Source organism: Phoenix dactylifera, unplaced genomic scaffold, assembly GCF_009389715.1.
Source record: "Phoenix dactylifera cultivar Barhee BC4 unplaced genomic scaffold, palm_55x_up_171113_PBpolish2nd_filt_p 000257F, whole genome shotgun sequence".
NCBI classification, from domain to species: Eukaryota; Viridiplantae; Streptophyta; class Magnoliopsida; order Arecales; family Arecaceae; genus Phoenix; species Phoenix dactylifera.
In genome coordinates, this window is record NW_024067750.1 from 541,597 (window position 1) to 562,181 (window position 20,585).

Below are 20,585 nucleotides of genomic sequence, written 5' to 3' on the forward strand. Positions count from 1 at the left end.
CAAAAGTACTTTCTCAGTTTGTTTACCAAACACATGTTAAGTTCCACAATACTTTACAAATATAATTACCAAACAACTTTTTATAAAAGCTCAATTGTCAATAGCTTCTCCAAACGGGGTTTTATGGAGGAAGTGTTACATAGCCTACCCTTCACGTCTTGCATATGTATTGACTTAATGTCAGCTAAATTTACATGGCCTTCCACACCGTGGCTACCTTTAAGTGGTTCAAAATTAAGATTGACATCTATAGTTGAGCTTAACTCAAGCCCCTTTTGATATGCGGAATTTGAACAGCCTAAAGCTCACCAAGCTCATCCAGTAACATAATCTGTAGAACTACAATTCTCACCATGAACCATCTTCAGCCCTGCAAGTCCTGCTTACAATCTTATCTCATATTGCATTAAAACCAAATGTTAAGACTTTCCATTAAGCAGTCATTTTAACTTCCTCTGGGATGAAATTGGACCCCAAGAGTTTGTTGCAAGAGAAGAGAAAATGATATAAAAAGAAATAAAAAGTTGTACTTCATTTCAGATTAATTATGGGGAACAATCAGTCATGTCAGAAATAATTCAGAAAAACTAATACTCTTTCTAATGGCACAAGGGTAATGAAATAAAGCTCCACCCTAAGTCACCTGAGTGATAAATGCACAACAGGATTTCAGTAACACAAACAAAGTATAAATATCATAATAAAATTAGATAAAGAAAAAAAAAGGCATGCTCAGATGAAATCAGAAACATGGCACGTTTTCAGTTGTCATGATCAAGTTGCATGTGGAGTAGATGGATGCTGCTGCAGCCCTGACTGCACACTCACGCTCGTAAGCCTCGGATTTTTTCAATTTACTGAGAACAGAAAAGCATTCAATTAATAGTTTTATCATAATTGGATGACATGAATAGAAGCTGCATATGTTTAATACATGTCTAATTACAACAAATGAGGCATGATTCTCAGGTAAATAGCTTAAAAATTAACACAGGCATGGCAGATCTTTCATGTCTTTCTAGGGATATTTATACATGCTAAAGCATCCAAAAAAAATTGGCTCAGCAAAAATATTTGCTTTTGTCCTGCATTTAAAATAAGATACTCATTAAAACATTCAAGGGACAGAGCTATGACAACATATCATGCACAATTTTTCAAAGAACAGTTGAAATAAAAGTTAGATTCTTGTAGTTAAAAACTACGAAAATCTGACAAACCTGGAATCCTCTGATGACCCAAATTGTGATAACCCATCCACACATACATGTTTCAAGCCTTTCTCACAATGCAGTTGCATTTCTTGGACTTGTTTCAACCAATTCTCCTGAGACAAGCAACCACATTTATCCATTTATTGCACCAAAAATAATCACTTTAAATAAGTCAATCAGCATATGATTCTTCCAATGACTTTTATAACATAATCAACTTGCTTTAACATATTTATTTGGGACTACCATACAAGTCCTGCTCGGAACATACTAAATATATTAAAAGGCACTCTCTTCCTTGAAAGAAATATGACAACCAGCTGTTCAAACCAATACCCTCAGCATCCAAACATTTAGGGCTATACATAAAGAACCATTGTCAGAATTTATTATTACCAACAGAGGTTAAGACAGAAGGAAACCACAGATATTTTTTAACAAAAAAAAGAGGAAAGAAATAAGCTAAAATCAAATCAAAATAGTTCTCATTATACCGTAAAACTGATGTTGGTAAATACATAATTAGATAAACTTCAGTAATTCTATTAAAATCACTAATCATCTAAGATCTAAAACTATAACATCTTAACAGAATACTCACCAAATGTTTTCCTTCCTCGTACAATGCTCTATCCATCTGACTGAAAAGCGATCTCCATCGTGCCACATGCATCTCTGGGGTATGTTTCTTTGAACATTGAGCCTCAGAGGAATGAGCAAATGAGGGATCGTTTTCTTGGTTAGACGAGAACTCTGTTGATAATAGGTAAGGCAATTCTGTTTGGATAGCATTCCTTACTCTCTTCTTGCTGCGCCTCAGAGCTTCATTCATGAACAGAACTTCAATTACACAATACGAGCATACTAAACCATATTAAAAGACTTATGCTTTAAGTTTAACAAAAGATTACCAGCAAGACGCCCTTTGATGTCCTGCTGAAGTAGGTCCAGCCACTCAGAAGCAACAGTAGCAGCTGTAAATGGAAAAAAAAAAAAGTCAAATTAGCTCATCTGCAGTTTTTAACACATTTGCGTATCCTCCCCGTTCATGTCTGAGGTTTCTAGAAGCATAATATCACCTATATAAATGGCCAAATTTTCTGGGAATTTGAAATGATATCAGCAAGTAGGCATATACAAAAAAAGAGGAAGCATCACATACATGTTAAGGATTACCTTTAAGTGATAAAGAGGTAATGTTATCTTGGTTTGCAGAGTGATTGTCATTTGATGCACTGCAGGCATTTTCTGATGTCTCTGTTACAGCTGATGAGAGTTTCAGGGTAAGGGCATCATTATCATCTTTTTTGGTGAACTGTGAAGTTGTAGAAATTCCACAATGAAGCTTGTCTTCAGCTATATTCATTTCTATGCTTCGATCCAAGCTGGAAGGAACAGATGGCTTATTTAAAGATACATTCGACTGATGGGTTGCTGAAACATGGGCATAGTTATGCTCTTTCCACCTATCATTAGTATCTTTACTTTCCCTACCCATTTGATCAGTGAATTTATTTTGGGTTTGTCCATCACGCTTCTCAGACCGCACTATAGCCTCTATTATGGAATGAACTTGTTTGCTATTTCTCACATGGTTAATGATCCCAGGGTTTAGTCCAGAAAGCAGTCCACTTGGAGCAGCAATTTTCATGAACCTGTTAGCCTGTTCTCTCCTTGCAGACTCAGCCTTTCTTCTGGACTTGTCGTCTTTTCTCTTTCTAGGCTGGCGGCCACGTTGCTTGGGCATTGGTATGCCTCCATGTGAAGATGAAAGGAAGCCATTCTGTTTCATTTCTTTCCACATTCTCAATGGTTCACTCTCCTCCAGTGGACCAGTAGTGCTTCCACACTCCGAGGCATCTCCAGTTTTCACCTGCCCCAACATTTTATAGGGATAAAAGGGGTTCTGTTCCACCATACTGGAAACATCTACAGTGTTCAGATCCACAGTAAGGCCCACAGAATCCACCTTATTGTGTTCATGCTCTTCATTCACTTTTGCAGGGAAACATGGTCCGCTAGTTTCTTTATTGCATTCTGATATGGCATCACATCCTACGTTTGCGGAAAAGATTTTAGTGCCAACCTGACCCAAGCTCAAACAGGTATCCTGTTCAAGAGAACCTTTGCCTGCAGTCCCTGGTACAAGTCTATCTGAAAGCACAGACGCACTTGCCACTGTAATTTGAGATACCTCATCTTCTTTACCTGGATTTCTAAGTGCTTCAGCTTCTTTCATGTTAGAGGATTTCAAATTACAGGTTCTCATTCCTGGAATAAAGAGCTATTGTCAGGCACAGGTTTCAAATCACATGAAATCAACAAGATGAATGTACAACAATAAAAGAAGAAAATGAATTTTTTTTGCATCATCAGCGGATATTAATCTTTACACAAGCTACATTTAGACTACAAAATAAATAAAGAAAAAAAAATACAGTCACCTGGCCTCAATATAAATTTTAGTTTTGCATAGTCCTTTGAATGTGAGGGCTTTATGGTCCAAAAAGCAAATAAATGAATCCAAAATTATGGTCAAGTGATAATAAACAACTAGAAGCGAAGGACTTTTGCAATAAGGTATAGCATAAACATATGATTACTTGAGCCTTATAAACATGTAGGTGGAGAGAGTAGGTAGATAGGTGCAGGAATTGGCATGGTGTCTCAAGTGTACATATGAAGTGAATGGCCAAGTAGACATCTAATCCAATAGCACAGAACAAAGACTATTTCAAAAGTTACAATTTATAATCTAACTTCAGTATATAACCATTAATTCTTTTCATCAAATTCAATAAACTGGGGTAAACATTGTCCGAATTCCATTAGTATTTTTCATCATCTCCAGGATGCTGCTAACTTGCTCTGTTGCATGATCTTCAGTCATCATGCAAAAAAAATGCACACTTACGAGTCAAAAGTTATACTGCGCCCATGATCCTCACAGTCATGATTTTTTTTACATGCAGAGTATTGTTTTTCATTAATATATTTTCCCTTTTTTGAAACAATAAATTAGCTTTCCCATATTATTCCACTTCCTTGGTTCATCCATACCACCATCCCAGGTCCTAATATATCCAAAACTCCAAGTCTCACATTATCCATCACCAGCACCACCAACCTCATCACCCCACCAGAAGCCCCATAATCATATCATCGTTCACCTTGCCATCCTCAACATGGCTACTCTTTTTTTATTTTCCTTTTTCCAGGTCTAGAATTGGAGGAAAACCTGATCAATATTAGGTAAAGGCAGACTCATCTTCATCCATTTCTTTGTAAAATCCTGTACATTTCTCACCATCTTTTTGTTTAAGTTAATTCCACTACTGTGAACAGCCTTTTTTTATTAGACTGTAAAACCAGAATTGGCAACCTTTCTATGAAAACTGACCTTTAGGCATTTGAGCAGAATCACACTTGGACCTTGACCATGTTGCAGTCAAACACAAAGCTAAAACAGATGTATATGGGTTTACAAATTCACAAATTCATGTACTATTCTGATGGATTCATTGATTAATGTAAAGCCCACCTAGTTCCACAGGCTATATTTAGTTAAAATGGCTTGATATGAAGTCCTCGTGTTGGGGGGAAAAAGTTGTGTCCGAGCAGGAAGCAACCAAGCATCTCCCCGAGCAGGAGGCAACCAAGCATCCCTCCGAGCAAAAGGCAACCAAGCATCCCTCCGAGCAGGAGGCGACCGAGCGCCCCCTCCGAGCAGGGGGCGACCGAGCGCCCCCTCCGAGCAGGAGGCGACCGGGCACCCCTCCGAGCAAGGGGCGGCCGAATGGATCCCGACTTAAGGGCTTGAAAGTGCCCAAGCGGCTCCTCCGACTAGGAAGCATCCGAGCGGTAGACCGCCATTATCGTGTTCTCCCACGAATCGTGCCCTGTCCTTGCCAACAATCGATATGTATAGCCTCCCCAGACATTCAGCTTACGCAACACTTAAAACGTATGGCCTCTCCAAACGCCTATTTCACTCAACAATCAATGCATGTGGCTCATGTGGCTCACTCAACAATTAAGGCGCATGGCTCGTGTTGTCTACGAATGTTTAGCTCCACACGGCAAACCTGTTTGGCCATAAACGACAGCATGGTTCCGTAGTAATTCAAAGACTTCGGCCTGATCTCCTACGAAGACAGCATTGATTTACACGATCGAGCATTAACTTCCACTGTACGTCCAACCATACGGCAGTGCCTTCGCCCTGTCTCATCACAGGTAAACCCGTTCCCCCTATAAATAGGGAATTCCTGAGGGGGGAAGGGGGATTTTTCCCGATTCTCTGACTCAAGCTCCGCTCTTGCATATCTTTGGGCCATCTCTCTGACTTAAGCATCGGAGGGCCGGCGCCAGAAAAACCCGGCCACCGGCTTCTTGCAGGTCTTCCGGAGGATGCCGCACATCGCCGGATCGCCGTCGTTCGCCAAGCCTTCACAGAGCTCCTCCTTCCTGGCCCAGTGGTCGCCCCCGGGTCCAAATTCCAGCAACACCTCATATTGACTCAAATAAGCATCACTAAATTGGTTTGTCATGTTTTCTATTGCTTTCATAGACCTATGTTCACCCAATCTAAGGTTGACAACCGTTCATCCAATCTAAGGTTGACCGCTCATTGTTCACTCACATTTCAAGCTTTTATGCCATTACAACTTCAGGAAAACTTTTATACGCATGTGTTCTCATTGTAGGTGTCGTGTTTATGTCCAAGTCCGCCAATAGCTTACATTCCTTGACTGCAGGGATTTAGAAGAAGCACGGCAATAACACTTGATTGCGGGATTGATACAAATCACATACAATACAGCCGGAGAGATAACAAGACAAATCATGTACTCCATGTTCTAAGAAGAACTGGGACACTTGAATGGAAAGGGAATGTGATTTATGTGATCCATAAGAACAGCTGACAGATATCAAGTAAAATATTGCCTTTAACCCCCATAGTACCACCAAATTGTAAACATGCATTATAGACAACATTAAAACCTAGCAAAAGATGAGGTAATTACTGCATTTCAAAACCATAAGAATAGGAAAAATAGAGCAGTAGAAGAAATGACGCAAGTAATAGATGTCCAATGTTTTCCAAGACTATTCATCCAATAGATCAACAACCATATCCGAGCCAGCAAGATTATCCATCTAAGTACTGAAGGAGGCAATGTTATAATAAACCAAGAAGCATAAATATCATAATTACTCAAACATCATAAGAATAGTATGCAAAACATGATTCTAAACCATAAAGATACTTATAAATTAAAAACCACTGATGAAGCCACTCAAATTTTGATCCGCACTCATGAGCCTTTCATAAATGAGAATACCAAGATCAGTACAAAGCATCAAGAATGACGCATATGTCAAAATTAAACCTTTATCATGGTTTTTCAAATCAGAATCTGGCCAAGAAAAGCTCCTAGCATCAGTTGCATACAAAACCACCATAGAAAGACAACAGCCACAGTTTATATAAGAGAAAAAAGAATCTTTTGACCCACTGAATTCACCAGAGAATTCCATCAAATCCTATATCATACAACAGCAGGAGCGAGACAAGAGAGGGGGGGTGTTGAGATTCGGATAGAGAAAAAGCGAAAGAGGCAGTGGGGAAAGAGATCAAGATCAGCGCGAGAGAGACAGGGGGTCGAAAAGAGAGAAGGTGGGGAGATCTAGGGTTCCGGCGAGAGAGATCAAGAAAGCAAGAGAGAGGGATGGAGGGGCAGAACAACATACCTTCGTCGGAGGAGAGTCGCCGGAGCCAGAGGAGAAGCCGGCGAAGAGCTGCCGGGACCGCGAGGAGGGCAGGGCTTGGAGGACGTCGGGATCGGGATCGGAGAGAAAGAAAGGCGAGGGAAGGGTGGGAGGCGAGAGAAAGGGGGTGTAAATAGAGTAATTGTGATGCCCACGCGCACGGCGCCGAGGTGTTTCAAATTTTGAAACCCGCTCTTGCATGGCACCACGATCGCACAGGGAAATGTTTTGATCTCAAAATTCCGAATCTTGATGGGCAACGTTTCAAATTGGTCGATATAATTAACGCCATAGCATTAGCACGTGAGGTACGTTTTATTAATTTAAAAGAATTCATAATTTAATTAACGCCGGATGTGGCTGCTTCGATGCAACCAAACAGAGTCTAAAAAGGCCCTGTACATAATCAACGGACAATAGTAATATAAAAACGAAAATTTTGATTCCAAAGTTTCAATTCTTTATTACAAAGTTTGAATTTTCGCGGTTTTAGTTATACACTTAGCCCATACAAAGATTAGCAACATCCGATAAAGTTACTAATTTTAGAGAACAGTAACTTAAATAATAATATTAACTTTGCATGATTACGTACCATAGGGAAAGCTCAAAAAAGTGTATGCATGTATGTATCTGTATATAATAAATATGTCGTTATAACAATGCTTTAAATAATGATTGTTGTTTAACTGTTATCCTCTCGTAAGAGTCCATGCATAACAACCATTTTATTGGTTTTTTTTTCTTATTTATCAGATTGAAATAAATTTATTTATGTGAATTCTTATATTACTCAAAAATAATATTTGTTCTGGAAAAAATGACATTTCCAACAATTTTTGATTTCACCGTTATCTTTCTGCAATTTCTTCGTTATAATGACCAGAAACATTGGTCATAGTTTATTGGCCTTTTATAACCAAAGGCTCAATCTATTGCTAGTGTAGGGAATGAGCCAATAAATATCATTTCTATTTCACAACAAAATAATAGTTTTAGAAGAGCCTCATTATATGCAGATATTATCGCCATTCAAACTTTCGTATACAGAAAATCGGTGTGCTACATGGTTTCTCTATTGACTCTAATTTTAGGCTTCGCCTCTAACTTCAATAATCAGATCATAAGTTTGATTTAAATTTCTTTGCCTAAGCATAGCTAACCTTTCAATTTATTTTTAAGCTAAAACTTTGTATGTATATACTACTTGAAATGCTTCTATTACATTACCACAATCCTAGATTAGGAGAATCTAGGGTTGAAGGCTTTCCAAAATTTGAACTCTATACCATCTTCTAATTGTTGTAAAGCTATGCATGAAGATTTCATTCTATGCTTTATTTTGCTGCCAATTAGAATGATAAGTTGTAAAATCTCGATCGCTCTCTATTTTTATCGGAGTTTTTGCATATATGCCCTATAAAAATAACTAATGACATATTTATCCTTAAAAGTTTTAATTTACATATTTACCCTCACTACCAATGGTATCATGTAAGTTTATCATTGTCATCAACCCACATTGGATGTCGTCATCCCGAACGTTTTAGGACATTGTGAAATAGCTTCTAACATCATGAAAAGACTTTTTCACCCCTCAAACCTTAGCTTATAAATTAATTTTTTTAGTGAGGACGTAAATATAAATTTTCATGCCTCAACTTTTTGCAATTTATCGTCTCGTAGGGGAACTACAAATTCTGACCCACTCGATCCTCCTCTCTTTTTTTGTCTCTTCACTCTCGAAACCATGCCTCACAAGGAAAGGAAAAACATGTCGGTGACGACCTCGACGGTGCCCTGCCCCCCCCCCAAAAAAAAATCCAATAAATATTATTTCCATTTCACAACAAAATAATAGTTTTAGAAGAGCCTCATTATATGCGGATATTATCACCATTCAAACCTTCATATATGAAAAATCAAACCCACATTGGATGTCATCATCCCGAACGTTTTAGGACATTGTGAAATAGCTTCTAACATCATGAAAAGACTTTTTCACCCCTCAAACCTTAGCTTATAAATTAATTTTTTTAGTGAGGACGTAAATATAAATTTTCATGCCTCAACTTTTTGCAATTCATCGTCCCATAGGGGAACTACAAATTCTGACCCACTCGATCCTCCTCTCTTTTTTTGTCTCTTCACTCTCGAAACCATACCTCACAAGGAAAGGAAAAACATGTCGGTGACGACCTGACGCCCTGCGCCCCCCCCCCCCCCCCCCCCAAAAAAAAAAAAAAAAAAATCCAATAAATATTATCTCCATTTCACAACAAAATAATAGTTTTAGAAGAGCCTCATTATATGCGGATATTATCACCATTCAAACCTTCATATATGAAAAATCCATGCGCCCAGAGTTTCTCCATTAACTCTAATTTTATGCTTCACCCTTAACTTCAATAATCAGATCATAAGTTAGTTTTAAATTTCTTCGCCTAAGCATTGCTAACCTTTCAAAAAATTTTTAAGGTAAAACTTCAAAAGTATATACTAATTTAAGTGCTTCCATTACATTACTACAATTCTAGATTAGGAGAATCTAGGGTTGAAGGCTTTCCAAAATTTGAAATTTATACCATCTTCTAATTGTTGTAAAGCTCAACATGAAGATTTCATTCCATGCCTTATTTTGCTGCCAATTAGAATGGTAAGTTATGAAATATTGATCGCTAAGGATCTCTATTTTTATCGAAGTTTTGTATATATGCCCTAAAAAAATATCTAATGGCTTACTTATCCTTAAAATTTCAATTTACATATTTACCCTCATTGCCAATGGTATTATGTAAACTTATCATTGCCCTGAACTATTTAAGACATTGCAAAATAGCTTTTGACATCATGAAAAGACATTTTCAGCCCTCAAACCACAGCTTATAAATAATTTTTTTTTAGTAAGGACATAAATTTAATTTTCCATGCCTCAAATTTTCGCATTTTACCGTCTCTCAGGACAACTATAAGTCTTGACCCACTCAATCCTCCTCTCCTTTTTCTGCCTCTTTTTTTTTTACTAAAATAGATATTTCATATATTGTGAATACGAATACATCCAATGAAATTAGTAAACAATATGTCCCGAAATGAAATTAGTAAACAATATGTCCCGAAATGCTCTAGGCAACTCCCCCTTCCCAGCCTACTGGGTGCTCCTTAAATGGCTTGCTATATAGGTAGCCACCTAGTCCTGAGTGGCTTAATAATGTATACCTTTATCTGAAAGTTCTATCTTCTAAACTTGTAGGTCTTTCACAAGTGTCTAGCTTAGATCATTGGCCAGCGATGCTTCGTTTTATACTCAATCAAGACATCAGAAGGCCGGTCTAGTGGTTTTTTACTATGTTTTCAAACGAGGAGCGAACGAAATTGTGAAAATATTTTTCTCAAACTAATACTGATTCTAACAGAAAATTCTTAGGATTTTTTTGCCAAAATCCTTTAAATCCAATAGCTCGTCACCAAAATCCTTGCCAACTATACCCTGCACCGCACCACCAGTCATTTATTACTCCAATCCCAAGATGCGAGCGGTCCCTTTCAACTATAGGCTTTTCATGTTAAGCATGGAACCCGTTGTTCCGGAAATATTAACTGCTGGATAACAGAGTTCAAACAAATGAATTAATTAGCTAATGTAAACCGGATTGTGATCCCATGAATAAAAGCATCAATGGATTGGCAGCCACAAGAAAAGGCATACAAAAAGAGATGATAAATTTTTAAAATATGTGGAAATTAATATGGTGATCGTATTTTGTTGTACGATTTGAATCTCCCTGCACACATACAAGGAAGATGCTTTTCCAAGAGTAAGATAACCATGACGTACTGTTGACTGAACTGATTACTACCTGTTCGAAAGTTAGGAAGACGAGCATGGTGCGCGGTGCATGCATTTGTCGAAAGACAGATTACTTAAATGTTAAGCAATAGCCTACACCATTAAATTAATCCTGTTGTTATTCATTCTTTCACTCATCATATGACTCCTTGAGCATATAAGTACTTCCTACCATTTAAAGATGCATTTTGCGTCTTTACAAGAATTTTTAGGAAATATTTTCCGAGCAGTACTTAGAAGGTTCGTGCGTTCTACTGCCAGGAGCTTTTAACACATTACCGATTCAAGGCAAGGTCAGTAGATTTGCATGGATCTTTTCATGCTTGGTTGCTGAGTTGAGACGCAGACGAGTTTTGTATTTGCTAGATGCAACGAAGCAGAAGATAGCCGCCAAAATGGAACAAAGGACAATGGCTGCTTATTGGAGTGGTGCTCATGTGATAGGTCCCAACCAAAAATGGAGATGGAGTCAAACGAAAGAAGAAAAAGAATGGGTAGACTACAATGGTGAAAGCGAACCATTGCATATTCAAATGAAATAATTCTCTTTGAGTAAGAGAAAACCCATGCAAGGCAAATGCTCTACTTCGTGTCGAACCTGCATGCATGGCATCGAACCTCTTCTCACATCCATGACTTCGTGCCTAGTCTGCGTGCCGGGCTTCCGCTCCCAGTTCCAAGCATCTCCTGCTTCCTCCATCGTCACGGCAACCGAACTATTCTTCCTCCCACTCCCATCATGGCTCTCCTCCTTTCCACGTACTTGCCTCATCGCTGAACTACCCTCCGCTCCCCACAGTTCTGACGCGGTGGCTGCCGTGCATGAGTTCGGCTTCCAAACTTGTCAGGATCTGAAGCACCCATCATTTCTTTCCCCTTCAACCAAAACTGTGTCCACAAGATTTGCTTTCCAACGATAATATTTGATGGTTGCTAGCTCCATCACCATGATGGTCGACTTCGCCTCCGCTAGGTCCTTTCACATCCTCCATGCGATCTACTTCTATCAGATAGGCTTGCAGAGTCTTGCTCCGATGCCCTAAAGTAAACTTCTCGTTGCATTTGAAGTAAAGTCCTCGTTCCCAACAATGCTGCATATCCTCCCATAATATGTGTCGGATCGATACTGGAGCAAAAAGTAGCAATGCAAAGTAAACGGGTTCGAAAGTTCACCGCTATGGGCTGCTTTTTACTTTTGCTCCAACCTCTTCTCCCACATTCGAACACTCATAGTTGCTTCTTGCAAAGAATGGGGTCGTCTCATGCATATCTTCTTTGCAATCTCTTCCTTGAGTCCTCCAACGAAAGTACCAAGGAGCGCATCGTATCTCCAAACTTCTCAAATCCGATTAGCCAACTTCTCAAACTCTTATTGATACTCCCGATACTCACCAAGCCTTGCTGAACACAAAAGAGCTTTTCCTTGAAGTTCACAACCTTGTTAGGGCCGAACTAGGCTAACAATTCTTGCTCGAACACCCTCCAAGTAATGAGTAGAGAGAATGAGATGGTGATTACCCGTCGATTGGTCAGAACTCCTTGGCCTTCGAAATACTGCTTAGCACGTTCTAGCCAAACAATGAGATCATCATCGGTAAACCGTGAAAAGTCCATTCTTGAACGACATTGGCCCCCCACGAACTCCTCCAGTCGCCCAAGTACGACCCCTCCTGGTGAAATTGGTAGTGCTAACGGCTACTCGAACGACAATTGCGGCTATGCAGTAAGATAATGAACGGCCTCCAAGACCTCCACAAGCCGCCCATCCACCCACTCCTCCAAGCCACGCCAACTCCTTATGTAGGATGCTTAGCTCGGGTTCCATCCGCTCGATACTCTCCTTGTTCGTAATGGCTCTTATACCAGTTGATAGGTCCCAACCACAGATGAAGTTAAACGAAAGAAAAGAAAAAATTGGTAAACTACAACGGTGAAAGCGAACCACCATACTTTCAAATGAAATAACTCTCTTTGAATGAGAAAAAACCCATACAAGGCAATTGCTCTACTTCGTGCCGAACCTACATGCATGGCGTCGGACCACCTCCCACATCCACGACTTCATGCCCAATCTACATGTGTAGCTTCTGCCCCCAATTCCGAATGTCACCTGCTTCCTCCATCATCATGGCAACCAAACTATTCTTCATCCCACTCATGGCGACCCTCTTCCTTTCCACATGCTTGCCTCGTTGCCAAAGGACCCTCCGCTCCCCATAGTTCCAACGTGGTGGCTGCTGTGCGTGGGCTATAGTTTAGAGACATCAGATAGCATGGGTTCAGCTTCCAGGCTGGTCAAGGTCTGGAGCACTCATCATCATGTTCCCAATGAGCAAATATATCTTGGAGACATGTAGAAGGCCAGATGAAAATCAAGCAAGCAGAAGCTCAAACTACAAGGTAGAGGTCCTTGATTACGGAACTGTACGTGAAATTATATTGAATGGGATGGCATTTACTTTGCATAAGTAACAAGTAACAGATCAGCCATGTATCTGTGCAGCTGCCTTCATTGGTAGCACAAGAGAATAAGTAGATCATTGCAATACAGTTCCACAGTTGGATCATCAGTTTGCAAGTTTGCAAACCACACAATCTATATATAACTTCCTAGTTTCAGGTTTTAAACAGAATTGTTCTGATTTCCCCCGAAACAAAGAGAAACAACTGGGTTAGCACGGCTTCTGTGACTAAGAGACGACAACAGGGCAAGCTGAGAAGGTTAAAATTCCCTTTTTTTTTGAACAATTTTATAACTGAGAAAATAAATCAGAATTTTTAAGATGATCCAGTCCCGAACAATTACAGCTAGATTAAATCTGGAGAAAAGAAAGAAAAAAAGCTACAGCCGAGCTCATCCCTCCACATCCGCTGTTGAAAAAAAAGAGCAATCTCCCCTCGATGACAGAGAATTCAGAATCACCCCTAGCTTTTGCAACAGAACAGAGAAAAACTAGCCGGGAACAAAAAATTTCAATAAAGCGAAAACAGGAGTAATTACACAGAACATGAACCTTTTTATTCAGAAACTTTTATTCATGCTGCGAGAAAGCATTCATATAGACTAGAAAATGTATTATCGCCTACAATAAACAACATCATCTACGACAATCAAAAAAACATAAATCCAGGCAACATGCAATCTTCAATAATTTGACAAAAACAACATCAGGTAGCAAAATAGACAAGTAAATTTGAGCATCAAAATATCAGAAAACAAGAGCAATAAAGACTGAAATTATATAAAAAAAACCTGCATCCTCTTTACGATGTAAAAAGAATTCTTCGTCCTTGATATCTCCCAACTCTCCAATCCGTAATAAAATTATAACTGATAAAATTGCACATTTTTAAGCCAGAATAACCTCCCCAAACAAAGAAATGAAGAATCATTGCTAGGGACCGAAATGAGCGAGACAGATTGATATGTAGGCTCTTAAAAATACTTCTAAATTAGTGCATAAAACGGGTTAGATTCTGCATAACGATGATAAGGAGGTCAGATAGGAGCGAAAGACGTTCAAATTAATCATAATCTGAAGAAAGATTATCATTTGAACTATGCAACTGGTCATCACGCGACCTTATCAATCATCAATTGATTAAAGCCCTCATAACAACAACACACTAGATCCAAAATTTAAAATAATAATAACAATAATAATGCTTTAAAAAGATGGAAGCCTCAGAAGGAAGGCAGTAGTAGGATTGTAATCACAAAATTTCAGACAAAACAAATTCCACAATCTTCATCACAGACTCCATCAAGAGTGAATAATTAAAGAAAAAAAACAAAATTTCAAAATTTTCAAAGAAACTTTTGAGGAAATAAAACCGATTTGATAGCAAAAGGGCCTCAGAGAGAATATTAGATTTCGTCGACATAGGACAATTCAGACATATGCTTGTCATTATTGTTCTTTAATCATCGGCCCCGAGGAGGAAAAAAATAACAAAAAAAGAGCCCAAAAGAGAAAAAAAATGCCGAAAGAAAACAATCCTAACCCTAACCCTTGGAGAGATTTAGGAAAGAGATGGGACTCGGAATATGGGTGGTGATATATCAGGATTGTCGGCAAGGCTTCTCGCCATTACGACGAACGAGACCTAAAACCAGTTAATCGTCATCGTCCTCATCCCCAAATCGATCTAAGAAAGGGAAAGGGCAAAAGAGAGAGAAAGCGAGCCTAAACTTACGATACCAAGCACACGAAACCGCCAGAGAGAGAACTGAGGGAAGTCCCCTTGGAGGAAGAAGAAGGAGGGCTGATGCCATGAGAATGAAAGATCCAGGTCCGATGGCATCCTTTTATAGTAGTCTGAGGGTTAGGGTTTCGTCAGGTGTCGCTTGGGGCTGCATCTCAACCGTCTATTATTGTGCATGCGTAGGATCCGGAGGGTCTGGACTCAATCTTGTATAATTGCCTTCATTGTTAATTTTGATAACCCATTCGCCAACCGACCTTAGCTCAGTTGGTAGAGCGGAGGACTGTAGTGTGGTGCAGAAAATCTTTAGGTCGCTGGTTCGAATCCGGCAGGTCGGACGCTAATTTTTTTATATTTTTGTTTATCATTTTTTTATTTTTATTTTAAAAATAAAATAGCTGTTTTTTTTATGTAATAGAAGTTATATTTTTTCAGCTCTTGTGGTTATGCGAATTTTAATAAATAATTTAAATGAATGAATAGTGAAAGTGCTTCCTGTTTAGAAGTTAGTAACATACATATAATGCAACAAGACTGCTTTGCACAGCAGGAAAAGTAATTATTATAATGTTATAATAATCATCTTTTAAAACCTTAATTTGAGGAAATGAACTATACATCCACCAATATCAGAGAGGAGAATGTGACAAAAAGAGATAGGAGCGTATATGATTGTGATTTATCCAAATTTTTTATCATGAGATTTATTTTAATAATTCAAGTTTTTCTGAAAGTTTATAATTCATGCAAGTGGATAACGAGTTAATCACATTTTCACTGTCGATGATGTCACTTGTTGGATCCTTTCTTTAACAAAGAGGACGTATCAAAAGAGATGAGAACCTCGTGGCCACGCTTTGCTAGAATGATCGCAATATATACATTTAATAACTCTCTAGACGCATGAGATACGTATGACTGACACACTATTTGGATTCATATTTTCTAGAGCTGATTTTTTTTTTTTTACCTCACATAGACAACATTGGCCATTTAGGTTATTTAGATTTTATATCAGTACACCACCTTTTAAATCGATCCACATTTCATGCCTGCGAAAGTTCTGAGATCAGAGATTAGGAGGCTAGACTTGTGACGGCCCGGGGTCGTTGGATCTTTGAGCAGTCTGTGGTCGGAGCTGAGGCCAGAGCTGCGTGGGAGGGTATCTTGTACGCAAAGCGAGTGCTAGACGCGGACCGCATTATCCTTGAGGGGATTCTGCTACGGTGATCGAGTGAATTCAAAATTCAAACAGTGCAGCCGGCGGGATGCGACTGATCTATAACATCCGTCGACTCTTAGGTGAGTGCACCTTCCATCGGGCCACTCATGCCTATAGAGAAGCGAATAATGCGGCTGACTGGGTGGCATCCTTTGCAGCTCAGCATTCCGGAGGTTTTATTTGGGACAACCACTCCTTGGTTCCGGTGTCCTTGTATTCTCTTATTCTCTTTGATTTTATGGGCATACCTATTGTGTGTGAGTCGCCGTTGTACAAAAAAAAAAAAAAAAAATTCTGAACTCAGAAGTCCTCAGGTCCGCAACCTTCAAATCTCTCACCTCTCGTTTCCCCTCCAAGCTCACCCTCATCGAGAGTTGATTAAAACACCTCTATTCTGCAATATCACTTGCATCATTTCAAGAGCACAGGAGAAATGTTCCCTTAAACGGTAAAAGTTGCTGGCTAGATGATCACTGCGATATGTCACTATGGTCTCTATAACTTAATTGCACACCTTTATTCTGCAATATCACTTGCATCATTTCAAGAACATAGGAGAAATGTCCCCTTTAAACAGTAAAAGTCGCCGGCTAGATGATCACTGCGATATGTCACTATGGTCTCTATAACTTAATTGCACACCTTTATTCTGCAATATCACTTGCATCATTTCAAGAACATAGGAGAAATGTCCCCTTTAAACAGTAAAAGTCGCCGGCTAGATGATCACTGCGATATGTCACTATGGTCTCTATAACTTAATCGCCCATCTTGTTCACTTGTTCTGAAAGAAAGCCAATCCCTCTTAGATTCTGAAAGTATCCAGAATAAGGACTGGAAATTCATTATGCAGCGTAACTTTTAGCTAAAGAGGTAAGAACTCCAGAAATCCCTGAGGTGGAAGGAAGTTACCATCTGCTTTACTAATGGTTAACTATGGATGACACTTTGTTCAGTGGTTGGAATACCTGAAAATACAATCGAAATGGATACTTAGAAAAAGAAATGAGGATTACCACTATCCTAAAAACTCACTGATGACCAGAACTGGATATATCTTTGGTCAAAGATTTATAAAAGCTAAAATCAGTACAGTAGATTAAAATCTTCTGAACAAGCCCAACAACTACAATGTGTTATAGCAGCTAAAATATAATGCCCTGCTTTGAACAACAAAACCAGTGTATAATGTGTCAACATTTCCCATCCAGTTAGCTACAATTTACAGAAAATAAAGAAAGGGAGAACGATGCATGCTATCAGAATCTTGCTGGAAAATGATAAGAAATCCAGATTTCCAAATCCTGAGACCAAGATGAATCAACTTTATGGCCTCTCTGATAGCTCCACCAAGGGAATGTTGTACTCTGAAGCTTGTGTCTCAGCTTCTGCTAGCTCTAGTTATATCCACAATTTTCGTATGCTGATCCAATGTCACAAGAATTTGGGGCATTGACATGCCTACAGAGATTCAATCTCCGAAACGAATCGATCGAATAGACATGAAGAACTGGGTGCTGACCTCTCTACCGGTGTGGTGATGGTGGTGGTGGTGGAAGCAGGAGGCCTTGGAGTCGGAGGCGTCGATGGGGTCGTCAACGTCGGCGCCTGCAGGGATGAACAGCTCCCGATGTCTCTCCCTGCTCGCCATCGGAATCGACGACTTGTCGTCGCCCATCACCTGTTCGCCTTTATGCGCCTTTTCTTATCTAAGAAATTTTTAGTTTTTCATTAAAATATGCCGACGCAGGGGTCAAGGACAATCGGCGGAGAACGATTCCCCTTCCAACTGCTGCATTGCGCAATATCCTCCTCGAGATCTGTGCAAGTAAATTAAAAAAAAGAAAGAAAACAAAGTGCTTTGAAAGCGATCGAACGGCTAATACCGCAAAAAAACAAATAAAAAGGGAATCATTCTTTCGCGCGAAAAATGCAACCTGAACCCTGAACCCGTTTTGATTCCCCGGCTTCTCTACTTCTCATTGAAAATCGAGATTGATGTCTTATTTGGAAAAGCTGTTGACAGTAGAACTTTTGAAAGTAGAGCTTTTTGAAATAGAGTTTTAAAAAAAAGCTGTTTACTTTTTGATAACTACATTTTTAAAGTATTGTGACACTTCAATATGTGTTTGGTGAACAAATTTAAAAATATTTTTTGGTATGACAGCATGACCATAAAGAACATAGTATAGTATTATATAACAGAGCATAATAAAATATAATATGTATTAATACATAAATATATGATGTAGTATAATATTACTATAATATAATATAATATTATTATAATATAGTAATATAATATTGTATACTATAGCATAATAATTTAATAAAATATTAAGTTATTTAACATAGTATATCAAAGTATTATGAAATAATGTAATATAATATTATATTTATAGTATAATATAATAATAAAGGTATAAAATATTATAATTATTAGCATAAATTAATTTCTCATAATATAACATAATATTAAATTATTTAACATAACATATTAAAATATTATGATATAATGTAATATAATATAATATTTATAGTATAATCAATAATAAAGGTATAAAATATTATAATTATTAGTGTAAATTAATTTTTCACCCTCCTAATGACCATTTATCTCTATAATAAATTTTCTAGCAGATTTTCAAGATTATAAGGAGATATTTTGTGTAATTGTTATATTTTATCACGGATATTTTGGTCAAAGAAACAATTTTCCGATCGGACTTAAAAGTATTTTTTCGGAAAGCTCCAAAATGGAACTTCTCCCAAAAAGTTATTTTTAACTTTTTGGAAAAGCTAAAACAGCTTTTCAAAATTTTTATCAAATACCTCTGTTTCATCTAAAAGTACTTTTGGAGAGCCAGGGCCTGAGACCAATTGAACGAAGCTTCCTCACGGATAGGAAAAGGCTCGGTACTATAATAACAGGGGGTGTCGGTTCAAATTACAAGCGTTCCTTCTCGACGTGGCAAGAGAATATTGGTGTAACTCGCGAGACACAATTGCAAATCTGCATCGCATTGGCCCATCTAAGGGTTGTGATGGATGGGTGCTCTAAAAGTAGAGGTGACCAACTAACCTATTTAACTTATTTTAATACATTATAGATTGAGTTCGATTACCTATTTAATGAATGGGTCAAGTTCGAATTGATAGATTTTTAATCTATCCGATATTCAATCCGATCTGTATCTCATCTAACTCGACCTGATTGCCACCCCTGATCCAAACCATATCTGCAACATCATAAATGATGGGGTCGTCCATCATGTCTATCAGGTTGTATCTTGGTTTCTTTTTAGTTTCCATTGGATGAGTGAACTAACCCGTTGGATGGCCACAATCTTTAGGTTGCATGTTGGTAGTAATAAGGCTACACATGAGTCGGGTTAACTTATGACTCGATCTAACAGACTCACTTAGATTTGATCCGACAGATTTGCTCGAACTTGATCCGCAATTTAAGGACTTATGGCCAGATAAGGTTCCAAATTTAGACTTGTTTCACATTTTAGATTGGATCTAAGTTTATTAAGTTTCGACCCAACCCAAACTTGATATACTCGTTAACTTGAAGTGAGAGAGGGGGGGGGGGGGGGGGGGGGGGGGGGGGTGTTCAATTAAAGATTGGTCCCATATAATAGCAGCATCCATCATCACTTAATTGGTACGAAATAAATAACATTGTCATCATACAAATCCAAGTTTCTCAGTATGATTTTATTTACATGACATAGAAGATGTTGTGGCAATTTTGATAGCTGAGTAATATCTTTAAATATCTTTTATCTATGCTTTGTTTCAGTTTATTATATATCTTTAAAGATCATAATTCATATAATCCATAGGAAATACTTAACTATTGAAACTCTTCTAAATTATTTTTTGATCCTTGTTGGAAAAAAATTATTATGTTGAATATGTCATAACATGCTTCCATATTTTACAATGAAGCTAAGATTTTTTTGGGTCCAAATTTAACTCTTTCACTTTAAATATCCATATATGTGATCCGGATTCAATCAGAATTCAAATTTTTTGGGTTGGAGCTGGGTTATATATGGATCATACCGATCCGAATAATTTATTGGGTCAAAAATTTTAGCCGTAGATTGTATCTGACCCAATCTAATTTTTTATTAGTTTAAGTTTGGATCCAAGAAATCGAATTAGATTGGGATTATGTCGTCCAACCCCATCCATTTGCACCCTAGGTGGCACATAAGTTTTCCCAAGAGTTTGCAGGGCTCGGGGAGGCGGAGGTACAGTAACTATTCTGTATTATGCACGTATGTGGTTATGCATGTGCTCGTGTGTG

At 38.4% G+C, this 20,585-nt stretch overlaps 1 protein-coding gene and 4 non-coding genes across 5 annotated transcripts; 1 reads left to right on the forward strand and 4 right to left on the reverse strand.

Annotated features, from left to right (window-relative positions):
- Positions 1 to 507: 507 nt before the first annotated feature.
- LOC103721535 lies at positions 508 to 7,104 on the reverse strand. Its single transcript, XM_008811798.3, has 6 exons — positions 6,969 to 7,104; positions 2,391 to 3,485; positions 2,126 to 2,188; positions 1,816 to 2,036; positions 1,221 to 1,327; positions 508 to 857 (listed from the first exon to the last, which is right to left on the reverse strand). Exons 2-6 carry the CDS (start codon positions 3,481 to 3,483, stop codon positions 743 to 745), a joined length of 1,599 nt encoding a protein of 532 aa, XP_008810020.2. The 5' UTR covers positions 3,484 to 3,485; positions 6,969 to 7,104; the 3' UTR covers positions 508 to 742.
- Positions 7,105 to 14,327: 7,223 nt separating this feature from the next.
- LOC113463693 lies at positions 14,328 to 14,423 on the reverse strand. Its single transcript, XR_003388432.1, has one exon. It is a non-coding gene; the product is annotated as a small nucleolar RNA snR60/Z15/Z230/Z193/J17 (small nucleolar RNA).
- A 94-nt stretch (positions 14,424 to 14,517) lies between these two features.
- LOC113463695 lies at positions 14,518 to 14,597 on the reverse strand. Its single transcript, XR_003388434.1, has one exon. It is a non-coding gene; the product is annotated as a small nucleolar RNA U83 (small nucleolar RNA).
- Positions 14,598 to 14,873: 276 nt separating this feature from the next.
- Positions 14,874 to 14,969, reverse strand: LOC113463694. Its single transcript, XR_003388433.1, has one exon. It is a non-coding gene; the product is annotated as a small nucleolar RNA Z43 (small nucleolar RNA).
- Positions 14,970 to 15,294: 325 nt separating this feature from the next.
- Positions 15,295 to 15,380, forward strand: TRNAY-GUA. Its single transcript is given in 2 exon segments — positions 15,295 to 15,331; positions 15,345 to 15,380. It is a non-coding gene; the product is annotated as a tRNA-Tyr (tRNA).
- The last annotated feature ends 5,205 nt before the right edge of the window (positions 15,381 to 20,585 follow it).